The sequence below is a fragment of the Dendropsophus ebraccatus genome, chromosome 4 (genome assembly GCF_027789765.1).
Source record: "Dendropsophus ebraccatus isolate aDenEbr1 chromosome 4, aDenEbr1.pat, whole genome shotgun sequence".
Lineage (NCBI taxonomy): Eukaryota > Metazoa > Chordata > Amphibia > Anura > Hylidae > Dendropsophus > Dendropsophus ebraccatus.
The window spans coordinates 112,909,940-112,928,705 of record NC_091457.1 but is presented as its reverse complement, the minus strand read 5'-3'; the positions used below and the strand labels follow the sequence as shown (position 1 = coordinate 112,928,705).

Genomic DNA, 18,766 nt, shown 5'->3' with positions numbered 1-18,766 from the left:
TTACTGCACAGGGGGCATTGTCCACATGGGAGAGAGGAGTAATGCCACCTACTACCAGGGGGCCATGGCTACCTGAGGGGGAGTTAATACCAGGGGGCAATGGTTACCTCAGGGAGGGGGGGGGGGCTTACTACCAGGGGGCAAAGGCTACCTCAGGGGGGGCTTACTACCAGGGGGCAATGGCTACCTCAGGGTGGGCTTACTACCAGAGGGCAATGGCTACCTGAGGGGGGCTAACTACCAGTGGGCAATGGCTACCTGAGGGGGGGGGGATTAATACCAGGGAACAATGGCAGCTGCATAGTGCTTCACAACTACAACCCCCAGCATGTCCTGACAGCTGCATACTGCTCCACAACTACAACCCCCAGCCTGTCCTGACAGCTGCATACTGCTCCACAACTACAACCCCCAGCCTGTCCTGACAGCTGCATACTGCTCCACAACTACAACCCCCAGCATGTCCTGACAGCTGCATACTGCTCCACAACTACAACCCCCAGCATGTCCAGACAGCGGCATACTGCTCCACAACTACAACCCCCAGCATGTCCTGACAGCTGCATACTGCTCCACAACTACAACCCCCAGCATGTCCTGACAGCTGCATACTGCTCAACTACAACCCCCAGCATGTCCTGACAGCTTCATATTGCTCCACAACCCCCAGCATGTCCTGACAGCTGCATACTGCTTCACAACTACAACCCCCAGCATGTCCTGACAGCTTCATACTGCTCCACAACCCCCAGCATGTCCTGACAGCTGCATACTGCTCCACAACCCCAACCAACTACCCCAACTGCAGCCCTCCAGATGTTGCAAAACTACAACTCCTATCAGGCCTGGATATCTAAAGCTTTGTCTGTCCAGGCATGATGGGGATAATAGTTTTTCAACAGCTGGAGGGCTGTGAGCTTGACACAGACAATGCTCTGTGAGCTGCAGCTGCTGCCTGTTATATATACTGGTACACTGTATACAGCTCAGACTGTACAGCACAGGACTGGATATATGTTCTCTATACTGACACACTGTATACAGGACTGAATATAGGTTCTCTATACTGAAACATGGTTTCCAAGAGATGATCCTGGCAGGGATCAATGGACCGATATACCCCCTTGAGGCTGAGCGCAGATGACTGGTTCCAATACACGTTTAGACGGTATCGCGATAATGATGTCAATATGTATTCCGGTTAACAGATACTTCCGATTTTTATTTCATATGATGCAACGCGTTTCGGCCCCCAAGTGCTGTTAGGCCTTTCTCAACCATAAACTAAAACAGTGGACTCTCAGAGTGTCTCAAATACCCTGCTGGGTATATTCACTTCCAGGTTAATTACAAGCCAATATGCCACATAAACATGATTCATATTACATAAGTGAAACAAAAACAGTGTTAAATCTCAGTACCTTTTCCTTGGAGGTTAAGCTGGGTTGGCGTGCTGTGCGCGCTCTCCTCGGTACGCACTACTGATGCCAACGCCAGGAGCTGCGTTGACACGCCAGTAGAAGCGCTGTGTAGAGTTGTGCCTATATTCTAGCACAACCTATTCAGGTAAGTTGTATAACCAACAGTAAATAAAGTAATGGGACAAAAGCAACTTCCAAAAACGGTTATTTTAATTTATATTAAATATCCTTGGAATGATACAAAAAGTCCATCACATAAATACAAATGAATGAATGAACGTCACCACAGTGTGTTTGGACAGACGCCAGATGATCTTCACACCACGCTTCGGTGCTAGGTAAGTCTCTGTCCTTCGAGGCTCTCACCCTCTGGGGAACGATGATGTTGATACGTACGCTACGTTTCGAGGGAGGAGCCCTCTTTCTCAAGCGCTGTCATTAAGTAAACCCGCCACCATATTTATACTACACGTGAAATAAGATACATGTCACTATAAAAACAGAGACAAGTATTAGAGAAACATAATAGTAATCCATTACACTTACTAAAAACAGAGTCTATACATACGTGCATACAATCTTAAGTTCATTTAATTTTATGTATCTACATGCACTAGTATGACCTATTCTAACGTCATCAAGATAGATGTTATATAAACCTTTTAACCATCTGAATTATACATAGCCCAAAAAAATTCCTTTACTCAATTATTTATAGAAATACAGAAAAATTACATATTTCATTAAGACCTTTAGGGGCCACGCAGTCCAGTGTATATATCCAATAAGTTTCTTTTTGAAGTAATCTTTTCTTCATGTCTGCCTTACTTCCCATCGCAATCTCTTCTAGGATTACCCATTTTAGATCAAATACTCTATGTTTGTGTTCATGAAAATGTCTCGCCACTGTAGTCTACCTATAGCCCTTTCTCTCACTAGTATCACTTTCTGGAGTCTGTTTTAATTTCTGTGCATAAGTGCGAATCGCAGATCTATGTTCATTAACTCTAATACGCACTTCTCGTGATGTCTGACCAACATACACCAGCCCACACGGGCATTTCAACATATAGATCACATTGCTAGTCTTACATGTGAACATTCCCTTCAACTTAATTGAATTACCATTCTGTGGGTGACATATAGAACCTCCTTTTATTATGCTACTACAATTTTGGCAAGATAGGCAGGGAAAGGTACCAGTTTTACATGACCTCATTTTCATTTGTCTTGTTCTTGTTGTCTTACCTATATCAGACTTAATAACATTATTAGCAATAGACTGTCCCTTTTTGTAGACAAAATGTGGTGTATGTTTAAAAAGTCTACCATATTTTTCATCATAGGTCAGTAATGGCCAATATTTGTTTATAGTCTTCCTAATCAGAGTGGCATGGCTGTCATATTTTGATATAAACATTACTCCATCTTTTTCTCTGTCTTTCTTTTTCTTTTTATCTAACAGAACTTCTCTAGACATGGCACTCACTTCCATAGCTATTTTATTTACTTCATTCCGTCTATATCCCCTGTCACATAACCTCTCCACCATCTGTTTACTTTGTCTACTGTATGTCTCATCATCTGTACATATCCGCTTAACTCTCATCATCTGACTTTTTGGTATCCCCTTAAAAGTCGTAGGGGCATGGCGGCTAGTGCGTAACAGAAGGTTATTCCGGTCCATCTCTTTCTGATACAGTTTAGTATCTAGATGCCCATCCACCAACGTGATCTCGACATCCAGATACTGTACCATATTCTTATTGGCCTTCATAGTGAATTCTATCAGTTCATGAGCACTGTTCAGGTACGTAACAAATGCGGTCAACTCATCTATGCTACCACTCCATAATAACAGCACGTCATCCACGTACCTATACCAGGAGTGAATCCGGTGACTGTGCTCATGTGCTGAGAGAAATTTGTCCTCAAACATAGACATAAAGATGTTGGCGATACTTGGGGCCACTGGGGACCCCGTTGTAAAGCACCAGCGTTATCTATATATATTTGCAAGTTGTATAACCGTCACCTCCCCACAGATTCTACCAAAAGAACACCCGCAATATTGCACCAGGGAGCGCCCCTGTCTCTCTTTTCTTTTTTCATACACTGAAACATTGTATACAGGACTGGATATAGGTTCTCTATACTGATACATTGTATACAGGACTGGATATAGGTTCTCCATACTGATACATTGTATACAGGACTGGATATAGATTCTACATACTAATACACTGTATACAGGACTGAATATAGGTTCTCTATACAGATACACTGTATACAGGACTGGATATATGTTCTCTATACTGACACATTGTATACAGGGCTGGATATAGTTTCTCCATACTTATACATTGTATACAGGACCGGTTGTAGGTTCTCCAGGGGGCCTTATACATTGTATACAGGACCGGTTGTAGGTTCTCCAGGGGGCTTCATACCAGGGCACAATGGCTACATGGGAGGGGGGATGTATTACCAGGACAAGAGGCAATGGCTACATGGGAAGGGGGTTGCTACTACCAGGGGACAGAGAGTTTTAGCTACTATATGGGGAAGAAAGAGGGGTCTTAGCACTATATGGGGGAGACAGAGGGGTCTTACTACTATATGAGGGCACAGAGGGGCCTAAGTACTATTTGAGGGTCCACAGCAGGCCTAAACACTACAGGGTGCCATAGAGTGAGCACTGTTACAGTGCAGAGCAATATAGATGGGGACTTTGAATAGATGGTGAGAATGGTGCAAAAGCAAAAAGCCCAAAATATTTGTCTGGCAGATTCTTCAGGGGCGAGGTATTGCCAGAAGTGGTTTTCATGATGCACTCTACCAGATGGAGAAGAGAAGAAAAGAAAAAGTGAGTAATTCCGATCAGAGAAGACGCCCCCTGTGAGTCACTAAATGTAGCTGTACTGTAATCACTAGAGATGAACGAACCTTGAGCATGCTCAAGTCCATCAGAGATACTGGTCTTTGTATAGTGGATGTTATGTAGTAATGGTATTGGGGTATAAGTCACAAAGTGGTGATATTTGTTTTTTATATAATGGTAATAGGTGATGTGGATATGAGGGTGTGACTATGTGGGCGTGGTTTTGTGGAGGGAGTAGCTATAGGGGGCGTGGTTCATTGCCGTGACTGTCCCTCTTTCCTCCCAGCAAATGTTGGGAAGTATGCTATAGCATAGTGTATTGCCATAGAATAACACTCCATAGTGATGCAGGGCTCTGCCATCATGTCACTATGACATAATCGCTGACACAACCTCACAGTACAGCTCTGATGATTGATGATATCACAATGGAATGTGAAGTCTTCTATGACATGACAATGCTGTGTGAAGTGTTCTATGCATCTGGGCTGCAATGGAGTCACTCCAGATTCTGCAGTTGGAGGATAGAGGCTCAGATTGTACTCATGCTCTAATCATTATTTCCTTTGTGCTTTGGAAGAGGAGGTGACCAAGACATCAGGTAATGGCTTCATAGTGGGGGAACTTTATTTTTCTACATGGAAATTACATTTCTGTATTTAATGTCTGTATTTTCCTTTCTGGACAGTGACCTCAGGGATAGTGAATCCCAGCGGACAGGACGGAGGCCATAACAGTGAGTAGCCAATAACACAATGAAAAAAAAAAATTATATATTTTTTTATTATTATTATTATTAATAAAAAAAATTATATATATATATTTTTTTATTAATAATAATAATAAAAACAACAACTGTCTTTGTTTATTACCAGGCGGAGGCTTTATCGGCCTGATAGTTGCTTTGGTCCTGGCTTTTGTTGCCATTGTCTTCTGGTAAGTTACTGCTGCTTATATTCTCTGACTATAGACTGCACTGAGGTTATGATCTCTGCTACAAAGTCATACATGCCTTGAGGGGGAAAGGAAACATTTACAAATTTTATCATTTCAGCTTAAAGGGGAAGTCCTGTGAATTTAGTTTTTATTTTATTTTAGATCAACTGGTGTCAAAACCTTCAATAGATTTGTAATTTACTTCTATATAATAATCTCCAGTCTTCCGGCACTTACCAGCTGCTGTACGTCCTGCAGGAAGTGGTCTATCCAGTCTGACACAGTGCCGATTTTCATATAAAAGTAAATTATAAATCTATATAACTTTCTGACGCCAGTTGATTTAAAAGAAAAAAAATTACAGAGTCCCCCATTAATATAGACAATATATTATCTTGCTTTACTTTCTAGGGAACAGAGCTGACATGTCGTTTTCTATCAAAACTCTAGAGGGCTCAGTAACTATTGCAGCCAGGCTTTATACAGATAATAGGGGAGGGCTGATAAATGAACAGGTAAATGAATCGTGTCATCTATATAAGTTTATCTAAGGACTTTGCTATGTTTCACAGTGCTATATATTGGATTCGGTGCCAGCGTCATCAAAAGCCAAAAGTGACAAAATTGAGAGAAGTCGTTGGTCATAAACCAGTTAATACTTACTATATCATAAAGGAGGAGGATGTGTCGTAAAGGGGAACTCTAGCATTTTTTTCTTCTTTCAAATCAACTGATGTCAGAAAGTTATATAGATTTGTATTCTACTTCTATTTTAATATCTCCACAATGATCAAGCCATCACTGTAGAGGAGGCAGAGACCATCGGCCAAACAACACCGCTACATATTAACATCATCGGACACATGGCTTATTTCCAAATAAGCCAAATAAACAGGAACCGGTGGCCATGACACTGCATCATAGGTAAATCTGTGTACATGAAGTATGTATTTAAGTCTGTGTGTATCGTGTGTGTGTGTGTGTGTATTCATTTGTGCATTTGCTGATAGCTATGTATGATGTATGTATGTTCTGTGCATATTTGTATGTAATATGTATGTTGGAATTGTGTTAGTACAGTACTGCAAAGATTTTAAACTGTTTCAGAGCTCCAAGCATCAAAATGATGATTATTGTATCCCCATAATGATGATTCTTGTATCCCCATAATGATGATTCCTGTATCCCCATAATGATGATTCCTGTATCCCCATAATGATGATTCCTGTATCCCCATAATGATGATTCCTGTATCCCAATAATGATAATTCTTGTATCCCCATAATGATGATTCTTGTATTCCCTTCCTCTAACCAACCTTGACTCAACATCTCACTCTCAGTCTGTGGTATCAAGCTTTATGCTAGACTTGGATCTATCTTTTACTCCCTATATCCAAGCACTTGCACGCTCCTGTCACCTACATCTCAAAACATCTCCAGAATCTGCCCATTTCTTGCCATCGACACAGCTCAGACTCTTACTGTCACCCTGAACCATTTTCCTCTTGACTACTGTAACTCCCTACTTTTCGGTCTTCCTTTCTCTAAACTCTCACCTCTCCAATCTATCCTGAATGCAGAGACCAGACTCATCTTCCTCCCCAGCCGTAAAGCCCCTATTACACAGGGCAACATAGAGGAGCAAACGAGTGCTGTAAGCGCTTGTTTGCTCCTCGTTGCCCGCTTGCTGCCGGCACTATTACACAGCAGCGAGCAGGTAAGTGCAGGGGGGGGGCTGCACGGGTGATCGCTAGATCGTCCAGGCAGCCCATAAAGGATAGCTGGCGGTCTGCTGCTGCTGCTCCTATTCCACGAAGCAACAGCAGCAGATCACTGCTATCACAGTCGTTTGTCTTTTAACATGTTGAAAGACAAACAACGGCAACGATCGATCAGCCGACATCGTTCATGTTGGCTGATTGTTGCCTACTATTACACGGGACGATTATTGGCTGTAACGACTGACATGGGCCAAATACGGACAATAATCGTTCCGTGTAATAGGGCCTTTGCACTGATGTTTCCCCCCGTGCCAGTCACTGCACTGGTTGTCCATTAAATCCAGAATTTAGTTTAAATTCCTCACCCTCACCCATAAAGCTTTCCTCAGTTCTGCCCCTCTATACATCTCCTCCCTCATCTCCACCTACCATCCTTCCTGTGCTCTACCTTCTGCTAATGATCTTACACTAACCTCTTCCATAATCATAACCTCACACTCCCGCCTCCAAGACTTCTCTCGTGCTGCACCAGTTCTCTGGAATGCCCTGACCAAAGATCTCAGACTCATTCCCAACACTCACAGTTTCAAGCGTGACCTAAAGACTCATCTCTTCAGGCACGCTTATAACATTCCCTAAACTTTTCTCCCCCTCTGCTTTTTTTTTTTTTCGCCTTCTACACTATATCTCGTTCAGTGCCATGTACTTTCTACCTGTACTCAGACAATCACCTATAGACACTTTTTGCTTCTATGTACAATGGAGATAAAAATGAGTAAAGGATACCCTAGGTACACCCTGAAGTGTGCCTTTTGTAGAGTCTGGGAGGATATAAGGAAGACTGAAATGGTAAAAGGGGTGTTGGAATGCACTCAGATGTTGAAGAATGAAAGAATGTTTGGCGTCGAAGGTATTCCAGGACCCAGCGTATTGGAAGGATAGGGGTTTAATTAAGGTGGTACAATTCAAAGAAGGGGATAGGTTGAAGGGGTACACTGATTTGGCGAGAGCACCAAAGGGTAATTTATGTAAGTTGAGATACTTACAACTGCAGAGTGTTACACGTAATATAGTTGGCACGGAAAAATGGATGATTTCTAACTCACAATTAATTAAGCACTTAATGAGGGGGGGTGCTTACACGAAAGGGAAAACCTCAAGGATATATAAATGGATGGGAGAATTGGAGGTGGATGACACTAAGATTATAGCACAAGAAAAGTGGAAAAAGGTTATAGGAGATAAGTCTCCACATTTTTTGGAAAGAGGTTTATGGTCTAGCAATGAAAAATCTCACAGATAGGAAATATAAAGTAATTCAGTTTTTTATTTCACATAGACTATTATTCAACAAAGGATATCACAAGGTGGAAAATGGGTAGAGGAGATAAATGTGTGAGCTGTGATATGAATGAAGTAGACTTGGATCACCATTGGTGGGGCTGCAAATGTATTAATGAATTTTGGAATGTAGTGTTTAAAAGAATTGAAGATATTTATACAATAGGAATAGAAGTAGATTATGTATATACTATTTTGGGGAATTTAAGTGCACTGAAATGAAATATAGTTTTACAGGGTGTGATTTACAGAATACTTTTTGCTGCTCGGTTGCTAATAGTGACAAAATGGATGGAAAGGAAGGCCCCAACCCCTAAGGAGTGGAGGGAAAAGGTTAACACCATTCTGAATTATGAGCTATGGGTCCAGAGAAACAAGAAAGGGTGGACAAGATTGAATGAATATGTGTAGGAGTGGAAAGCTTTTGGACAGACTAGCTAGGTGGCGTTTTCTTTTCTTTTTTTTTCGTGGGGGGGGGGGAGGGTTGAGGTTGGTTTTGGGAATGATGTTGTTATTTAATGATATGGAGATATCGCTACAATGGCAAGTAGCTTGGTTTTCCTCCCTTTTGTAACCTGTGGGGGGTGCCCTCCAGGCGCCAGGTAATTTGTGGGATATGGGATTAGGGTTAGTATCTAAGGGGTAGATGTGGTTGGAGTCAATGGTGGTAATTAGAAATAAGGATTAGGAGATGGGTCTGATTTTATATACCTTGTTAAACTTGTTGTGCCGGGAGGGTTATCCCCCTATGGGAATTATGGGGAAGTGGGAGTGGCGAAGTTGCTATGAGAGAAATGTTGGGGATTGCCATTGTGTGCTGGGAGGGGGGGGGGGGGCAAGGTAAGGGTGTCAGCGGCCAGTCTAAGCTGAAGGTGCCTGCCTTTGTCAGATCGCAGACTGCTACAGGGCTTAAAGGGAACCTGTTACCCCCCGTGCTGGCACGGGGGGTGACAGGTTCCCTTTAAGGCCCGTCAAGTACCAGCATGGGAGACTGGCTGGAAATCCCGGGTGCCGCTGGCTTGAAAAATAAATAAATTAATAAAGCACTTGTTGGTTCTTGTGTCACCCTGAGTCCTCCTAGTCTGTAAGCTCTTGCGAGCAGGTCTCTCACTCCCTTTGTATCTTTATTTATTTTATTCTATAATGTGTAAATGTAACCTCGATTGGCACTATTCAGATAAATATAATTATTATTATACATGATGCCGGGAGTTCTAAAAATCCATTTCGTTGCACACTGTCTGTGTATACGGACTTTGCATGGAACATGGGAATAGGGCCTAAGTTTTATAACTATTATAATTGCTGTTTATTCTGCCAATGTATTAATGCAGAGCAAGCCATTCTTCTGGGGAATATTATGTGCCACCGTTTAATAGCATTTTATCATTGCTGCAATGTGGTTTTGAAAACGATGCATAATAAAACAAGGAACATGTCTGCACTAATGCATTATATGACTAAGATGTGCAGAGTCAAATGTCAGTGCAGGAGCGGTCAACCTCCTGAGTCTTTCATGTGGTAGGGTGACTTGTATAAACAGGTTTGTGAATATACTTTAATGAACTATTTCCATAGTGAAGAGTCATGCTATCCTAATGTTTTACATGTGGGGAGCAAACAAGAACATTATCCAAGGCACTGAATGGAATAATTATTGGCAAAAAGTGTATTGGTAGCTGCAGTCAGACAGAACTTTATTATTGAACATTATATCAACGCAGGAGGATTTGAAGCTTTGTATCACAATAGTGTAACACTAAGCAGGTAAAATAAAAGGGTTTTTGCTTTCAGTGCATTTGCAGTTTTGAAATCACAGCAGGGCGTTCATTTTTTTTTCCTCAAAAACATTGATGTTTTCCTTATAAGAGGTAAAAACATCAGAAAACTCATCACGTCTCATATGGTTTTATCCCCATTCAATAGAAATCCTGAAATCACATGATAAAGAATTATATTGCTGGTACTAAGAAAAAAAACAGGGGGAAAAAAAGATAAAACCACCAAAAGGAAAAAAAAACACCTATAGAAATTTACACTAAAATGAAAAAATTCTAGAAACAAGCAGGAAAATTGCAGGCAGTTTTGGGGTGTATTTTATGGAGTTATTTCAGCCCAAAAAAAATGCTATGTAAAAGTTGTGTCAGGGGGAAGCCTTAGCCTTGTCCTGTTTATGGGATCCAAGCTCATGGCACTGAGATTAGAAGATCAAGTGGTTCGCTAATATTAAAACCTTTCCTGTTCCAATCTACACAATGTCACATTGATTTAATTTAAAATAGGAATAGGTTAAAAAAAAAAAAAAAAATCGCCATATAGACTAAACATTGTTTTCTATTTGCCAAAGAGAACACATTTATTTTGCAGATTTAAAAAATAAACTTTTGTTTGTTGGGAAGGCACCAATAGCTTCACACTCCACGGGTACTAGACGTTTCTTCAAGCCTACATCTTTACCGGTTCCATTAACATGCTGGTTGATGGCCTCAGCTAAGGCCAGACCACTGATGGCTGCTCCTTCTACACTGGGACTTACCAGCCAGTCTCCACATATTCCGACATTATGACTTGACTGAAAGACACATTCTTCATCCTGTAGAACATTAAGGGGATTAGCTGCACCCCATAACTGTACCTTGGTAAAACATGGTACTAAACGCTGTCTGTTTATACCAGTTATCTCTGCAAAACCATTCAGAAGCAAATTAATAACTTCTTTCTCTTTAGAAGGTGGTATAAACTCCTGAGGAACCTTATGGTTGGCCCCAAATGTCTTACTGCTGATAATAGTCCAGCACGGCATCTGATTTTCCGCACTGTATTTGGAGGTGTTATTTCCAATCCAAGATATGTCTGAATGTTCCACAAAAGCTCCATCAAAGTCAACCTCAATTTTCTGAGGTAAAGCAAACAGCAGTACCCAGAGGGAGCACAACTGCATGACACTGGTCTGCGGTGATAGAACAGGTCCGAACTTCACCTTCAGAAGGTTGTGGATTTGAGGTGCGCCAGCATCAGCCATCAGTCGCGCTGCACACTTGCCATTATGAGCGACTATCAAATAATCAAACCAGCCATGGTCATCAACTCGCCACTTTTTCATGGAGGGATCCCAGTGAACACTGCTGACCCATTTGTTGCCTTCCACATTAACAAGAGTTGACAGACACTCCGGAACAGACTGCATTCCTCTGGTCCCGATAAAAGCCTGTACATTCTGCACTTCTGTTGGCTTTTCACCCAGTTTAAGTCGAACGATTTTGCCAGGCCACACTTTTACTGCCCCCTTACTGTGCAGAAAGGACACGATTTTGGCAAACCTTGGATCACTGACGGTGAAGAACTGGACAGCATGATCAAATATATGGAGTTTACCTTCAATGTTGATGAATCGACTGCTACATCTCCCACCTGGGGCATGTTTTCCAGTGTCGAAAACGATAGAGTCAGTAATTCCCAGCTGTGACAGTCTTGCTGCACAGACCAAACCTGAGATGCCACCACCAATAATGGCCACTGACGTCTTCTTTCCACTCATCTTCCAAGATGTTAGAGGTCTAAGACAAGAACACAGAATAAATATTTTAGTATTCATAATATTTCATTGTTTTCTGTTAAAGCATTTTAACCCACGTAGAACCACGTCATTACGTAATACGAGGCCAGTTGAAGCGCGGAAAGCGTGAAACGGCCGTAGCCTCAGTGGAACACACTCAGAATATTATTGCCCTGCCTGTGAGCTGATGTACAGCGTATTCTGAATAAAGTCGCACTGGTTGGTGAGTTGCCGCTTCCTGCTTTGTTACTTTACTCTGTGTTAAAGCATTCTATGTTTTTAGTGAAGGGAAGGAGCCTGGTTTGTTGTATTGTATGAAAAAGTTGCATAGTATATACTATATTGTCTAGTATATACAAATACCATATGTGATCACATTATACAGTATTTGTATAAGTATAAAAAACTAGGTCTACCCACGCTTGACAAAAACAGCGACAGCAAAAAAACAAGTTCTTCTGGAGTGCTACAAGTTAAACCCCTTTTACACAGGAACTGCCAAGAGTAAATGTAACACCCCCCCCCCAAAAAAAAAATCTTGTCCCAAAAATCTCTTCGGGAGGTAACCCAGGAACTAATGAAACCTCTATTTACAAGGTGTTTTCATTAACTATATGGAAACCATGGAAGAACCTGGCAGAAAGCATTAAAATTTCTTGCAGCACCACCATTACGTCATTTATACATGTGTTGGGATCCACTAGTTGGGAAACTCTGCACTTGCCTATTTGTATATGTAGATTTGGCAATATGTCTTTGTGTTGAGGGTACACTGAAAAAAAAGTTAACTGGGAACTGGTCCATTAGAGAAATAAAGAAATGATAAGAGTTTCCCTTAGATGGTTGAGCAGCCAGTCATCTGCATGGTTCCTGCATCAGGTCTTGATATATCTCTGTACAGCTGGACTGGCATTCCATGTTGTGAACCACTACACAGTGGTTTCCGGAAACTGGTAAGATTGCAAAACACAGTCACCAACTGCCATGCCGGATATATTTTGCAAGCTGGTCTGCATGTGCCCCCCTACTTTACATCTGTGCCGGAGAATTCTTGTCTTGAGGAAGTCTGGGGCTCCTGAAGAGATGGAGAAACAGACATAATGATGAAGCACCCAGCACATTCTGGGTAAATATAATTAAAACAGGTGTACATGTGGATGTGGAGGAATGGCACTATTATTTGCCACCAACCAATGGGTTATCTAGTCTCAGAATTGGCCATTATAGGGGTACTCCGGAGAAATCAAATGTTCCAGATCAACTGGTATCAGAAAGGTATACAGTTTTGTAACTTACTTCTATGTAAAAAATATTCAAGCCTTCCCAGTACTTATCAGCTGCTTTATGCCCTGGAGGAAGTGGAGTTTTTTTTCCAATCTGACATGGTGCTCTCTTCTGCCACCTCTGTCCATTTCAGGAACTGTTTAGAGCAGGAGACGTTTGCTATAGGGATTTGCTACTGCTCTGGACAGTTTCTGACATGGACAGAGGTGGCGTCTGGGAGCACCACGTAAAGAATACTCCACTTCCTGCAGGACATATAGCAGCTGATAAGGACTGGAAGACTTGAGTTTTTAACATATAAGTCATTTACAAATCTGTGTTGTACATTAGATCTTTGTTGTACATTAGCCCTCTATTACACAGAACAATTACCAACCAAACTGACCAATAACAACCTGTGTCATAGAGCTAGCGATCAGCCAGTGAACGAGCAAACACTGGGCCATTCTGAGTTTCTGACAGGCCAAAAAATCATCTGCTGTAGGTCGCACATCTCCCTGTGAAATAAGGGAAGTGCGGCTGACAACCAAATGCCAGAATGGGAAGGGGTCTGGGTGTTAAGACCCCCAACGATCATGAGAATCAGACACAAGATGCTTAGACTCTCTTTCTTGCCCATCATTGTACATGACAGGTTCAATACTAAAGCCCCTATTACAAGGGCCGCTTGCTCCCCATTCCCCGCTTACTGCCAGCGCTATTACACACTCCAACAGCAAGCGGGTAAGTGGGGGGGGGGGCACGGGAGGTCGTCCGCGAAGCCCATAGGCGATAGCAGCGGTCTGCTGCTGCCAAACCCATTACACCTATTGAATTTGTTTTTAACATGTTGAAAGACAAGGACCAGCCAACATCATGCATGTCGGCTGATCGTTGCCTTTTAACACTAGCTATTACACCAAGTGATTATTGGCCATAATCGCTTGGTGTAATAGGGCCTTAAGCCTATGAGCCCATCACCTGCAGAGGGATGGGGAGATAAGAGTGCATATATGAACGCTTCTCACCGTTTGTTCTAATCATTGGAGGGGGACTGAATACCCAGACTATGAGATGACCAAATCGCCGGGAAAAGCTGGATCAATCCTGGGAAACTTCTCACAGTTTGCCAGGATTGGATCCAGCTTTTCTCTGGCACCCAGGGTGAAGCAGCAGGGAGCAGAGCAGCGCTGACAGCCAGCTGACTAGATGAGCGGAGCACTCATCAAACTAAGCACTTTGATTCGTTTAGATGAGTGATTTGCTCATCTCTAACCCTGACATATCTCAAGTTACAGCGACACTTTAATTTCCATTTTTGGTGCAATTTTCCTTTAAAGGACAATTCCGGCAGGACCTAAAAAAAAAACAAAAAAAAACACAGACACACACACAGGTCACACTCACCATCCCGCCGGTGACGATCGGCACTTGAATCCCCTGCCGCCCGTGACTCAGTCACCTCCGGCCGGCGTCTTCGAAACTCCCTCACTTCTGGGTCCGTGTGAAGTGAATGGGAGGGAAAAGGCTGCCCATGCGCATGCTGAGCTGAGCAAGCTGGAAGCCATGTGATGCGGTCCAGCCAATAAAAAGTCTGCTGGTGCGCAAGTACACCAGCAGCCTTTTCATGTCCCATTCACTTCACCAGTAGACGCAGAGGAGGATGAAGACCTAAAAATGACGCCCGGGAGAAGAGAACAGCGTAGACCGTAATCGGGTATGTATACTTTATTTAATTCCTGGAAGGGGGGGGTCGGGGGTGGGAAAGGGGGGGATCGGAGCCAGACCGCTTATTTAGACACATTCCAAAGTTATATAATTTTGTAATGTGTGTTAATAAGCTAAAAAAGAAAAACGCCTGAGAGGCCCTTTAATACTATTCTTACCACCTCAAACACAACTAGAGATGGGTTGGAAAAACATGGAATCAGCCACAGGCTGCAGCAATGTGAGGGGCACAGTAAGCAGAAGACAGAATATCACCAGTTGTGCTCTTCCAACACAGGCCTGCTTAATGTTTTTAGGGTTTTACCGGTTATTTGTTAAAGGGAGTTCTGCATCTTATATGATTGCTATATATGAGATAAGCTAGTAATCTTGCCTAAAGTTTGGGTTCACACAAACCTGAACAATGGTATTTAAATCTTGCTGCCTGGAGAAGGTGGATGAAGCCTGAGGACTGCAATCGACCGTCTCCAGGCTGTATGATTCAAAAGCCGATTTAAAAGCGGGTTTGTGTGAATCCAAACTTTCGGCAGATTTGCTCATCTCTAGTTTTCACATTTTTTTGGACACATTGGGGTAGATTTAACTGGTGTAAAGTAGAACTGACTTAGATTCCACCTTTCATTTTCCAAGGAGTCTGTGAAGAATGAAAAGTGGAATCTGACTGGTTGCTAGTTCTACTTTACACCCCTTTGATAAATTTCCCCCATTATTTGTATATCATAGCAGCACCCATGTGTTAGTTTACAGGATTTTAGATGTCCATCCTCCATAACACGGCCACCATGTAATAGAGCGTATCACCTGCAATGGTCACTGCAGGAGAAATGACTGACTGACTGTGGCTTTCCACAGCTAAACCAACCGCCAACTGGTTCCACATCGATCAAATGACCCCCACACCATCCTCCATGTGAAAGGCCTTGTCTGTGATGTACAACCATTTAGTATAAGCGAATGAGGCTAATCCACAGGTAGTAAACAGTTATTAGTCGTCTCCATTTCTCCTCACTCAGCCCTCAAAAACAGAAAATCCTGCTGCCTCAAGGCATCCCTATGCAGCCAAAAAAGTGAATGTCTTTGCCTCGCCTCCTTTTCTACCACAAAACTGGCAAAACATGCTTGTCCTGGCAAGTACCTTGAAAGGGATCGTGACCATCCATATCTAGGCAGCTACTTAATATAACCACCGCTATTCATGTATTTTACAAGCGTGTTCGGTGAGAGAAATCAAATATGCTTGCAATTAAATCTTGTGAGTCTGACAGCGTTTGCTGAGACAGGCCCACCAGAAATGACTATTAATATCCAGAATCCTTCAATATTACTTTATTTCCACAAACCATAGAACAGGCTGATGGGTGTTATTTTGCATTTTTTTCCCGAAATAAAGACCTTACAAAAACAGGCTATGGTATTGCCTATAGGGAATACGGGATATTTTAAGCAAGAAAAAACAAGTTTTGGGTACAGTTAATTGGTATGGACGAGACAAAAGAGAATGAAGCCTTTAACACTGGGCACTGTAAACAGTGCGAGATGAGAGCCGCTCTGTGAGGGTGGGAAGATGTCTGCAATTTAGGGTCCATATTGCACCCATAAGACTCAGCATCCTGTGGTTCTACTGAGCCAAATGTAAATGCTCGTAATATTCTATGGTGATTGAAATTTAGTTTATTAGAAAAGTACTGTCCCGAGGTATGGACATACGACCGACATGTGAATGCAGTCTAGTAGTATATAATCTATACCCTGTAAGGGTATAAACACACACACCGTATACGCAGCGTATTTACTGCTGCGATACGCAGCAAATACGCAACAAATACGCAGCAAATTACATCTAAATAACTGAACACAGCATTAAATCTGCTGCAAATCTGCTGCGTATTTGCTGCGTATACAGTGTGTGTGTTTGTACCCTTAGGTTACAAACACACTTGGCGGGTCTGCAGCGAGTCTCCATGCTGCGTTTTTGCAGCGAGACTCGCTGCAGATCCCGGCCCTATGCTTTTAATGGCAGACAAACACGCAACAGGGATGTACATCCCTGCTGCGAGTTTGTTTGCAGCCCACCCCATCAACCCCCCTGGCCGCGGGAGCTGATACTTCACCTGATCCCGGCTCCGGCGGTTCCCGATGTCTTCAGCAAGCCGCAGCAGGGACCAGGTGAAGTATATGCTCCAGCCAGCCGCCCGCAGCCCCGGCCGCCCGATCGCCCCCCCCCCGCAGCACCGATCGCACGCCCCCCCCCCCCCCCCCCGCAGCACCGATCGCACGCCCCCCCCGCAGCACCGATCGCCCACCTGCAGCCCCCATCGGGGGGGGGGGGGCGATTGGGCGGCTGGGGCTGCAGGGGGGCGTGCGAGCGATCGGTGCTGCGGGGGGGCGAGCGATCGGGGCTGCGGGGGGGGCGATTGGGGGGGGGGCGTGCGATCGGTGCTGCGGGGGGGGGGGGGCGTGCGATCGGGCGGCCGGGGCTGCGGGCGGCTGGCTGGAGCATATACTTCACCTGGTCCCCGCTCCGGCTTGCTGAAGACATCGGGAACCGCCGGAGCCGGGATCAGGTGAAGTATCAGCTCCGGCGGCCGGGGGGTTTAATGGGGTGGGCTGCAGACAAACTCGCAGCAGGGATGTACATCCCTGCTGTGTGTTTGTCTGCCATTAAAAGCATAGGGCCGGGATCTGCAGCGAGTCTCGCTGCAAAAACGCAGCATGGAGGCTCGCTGCAGACCCTCCAAGTGTGTTTGTAACCTTAGGGTACAAACACACACACCGTATATGCAGCAGATACGCAGCAGATTTGATGGTGAAGACTTGATGCTGTGTTCAGTTATTTAGATCTAATCTGCTGCGTATCTGCTGCGTATCGCAGCAGTCAATACGCTGCATATACGGTGTGTGTGTTTATACCCTTATGGTACAAACACACACGGCATATACGCTGCGTATTTACTGCTGCGATACGCAGCAGATTAGATCTAAATAACTGAACACAGCATCAAATCTGCTGCGTATGTGCTGCGTATCTGCTGTGTGTGTTTGTACCCTTACACTATATAACAGGTCGTTGGCTGCATGGAGGTAGGAACTGCTGACATGTATAAACCCTCCCTGGAAAAGACTATTTGTAAACGCTAACATCTGTGAGTGTTATATAAAGGTTTCCCAGAACTTGTACATTACTTGCATGCAGATCTGAGCTTTGCACATTCTTGATGCCTGACTCATCTATCTGTATGGAAGGTGCAGGGTCAGCGCAGCCCCTTCTAGTACCTGTAAATGAAATCATCTTACCTATAGTGCACACACTTCTCCAACACAGCTCCACTCTCCTACTTCCTGTGAGCCTGCAGCTTCTCCTCCCAGCATGCTTCACTTCAGAGGAGTTGTATAACAGATCAAGTTTCCAGTACTTTGAATCAGGAGAGGCAGGCTAGAGCTGGTGCATCCTTGGCCTTGTAGTTCCACACGACAAAACACTACACAGCCTAGTCTAGGCATGCAAATGCAGTTCAGTTTCATTATTTAGGTAGTTTCCAAGCCTGCAAGCGGGGAGGTTTATAAGCCTAGCAGTGGCCTCTGGTCCAGCAGTAACCAGTACAAGGAAGCTCCTTTCCTCACTTGTTAGGCTGCAGCCTTCACTTGGTGATAAAAATATTGAAACAAATATCGACCAATTCTTTCCAGTGGAGAGGCACAGTTCTTAAAGGGAATGCACTGTCACAAAAAGGCCTGTTGTTTAAAGTGTACCTGTAGAGATTAGTGAAAAATTACTGTTATGCAGCATTGTGTGCAGTGTTAAAGGGGTAGTGGGGCGCTAAGAAATTATTCACAGAATAACACACATTACAAAGTTATACAACTTTGTAATGTATGTTATGTCTGTGAATCGCCCCCTTCCCGTGTCCCACCACACC

General features: G+C 43.6%; 1 protein-coding gene across 2 annotated transcripts; it reads right to left on the bottom strand.

The window, feature by feature from the left end:
• Positions 1–9,277: 9,277 nt before the first annotated feature.
• LOC138789883 (renalase-like) lies at positions 9,278–18,183 on the bottom strand. Of its 2 annotated transcripts, none has more exons than XM_069968741.1 (2): positions 18,144–18,178; positions 9,278–11,859 (listed from the first exon to the last, which is right to left on the bottom strand). In XM_069968741.1, exon 2 carries the CDS (start codon positions 11,838–11,840, stop codon positions 10,659–10,661), a length of 1,182 nt encoding a protein of 393 aa, XP_069824842.1. In that variant the 5' UTR covers positions 11,841–11,859; positions 18,144–18,178; the 3' UTR covers positions 9,278–10,658. The 2 variants fall into 2 exon arrangements, 1 of the variants encoding a protein (XP_069824842.1); XR_011362806.1 differs by lacking the exon at positions 9,278–11,859 and adding an exon at positions 12,562–12,933 and having other exon boundaries at positions 18,144–18,183.
• Between the last annotated feature and the right edge of the window lie 583 nt (positions 18,184–18,766).

Bases quoted from the DNA above. Each gene is read 5' to 3' on its own strand.
- LOC138789883 (XM_069968741.1), bottom strand. From the start codon at position 11,840: ATGAGTGGAAAGAAGACGTCAGTGGCCATTATTGGTGGTGGCATCTCA.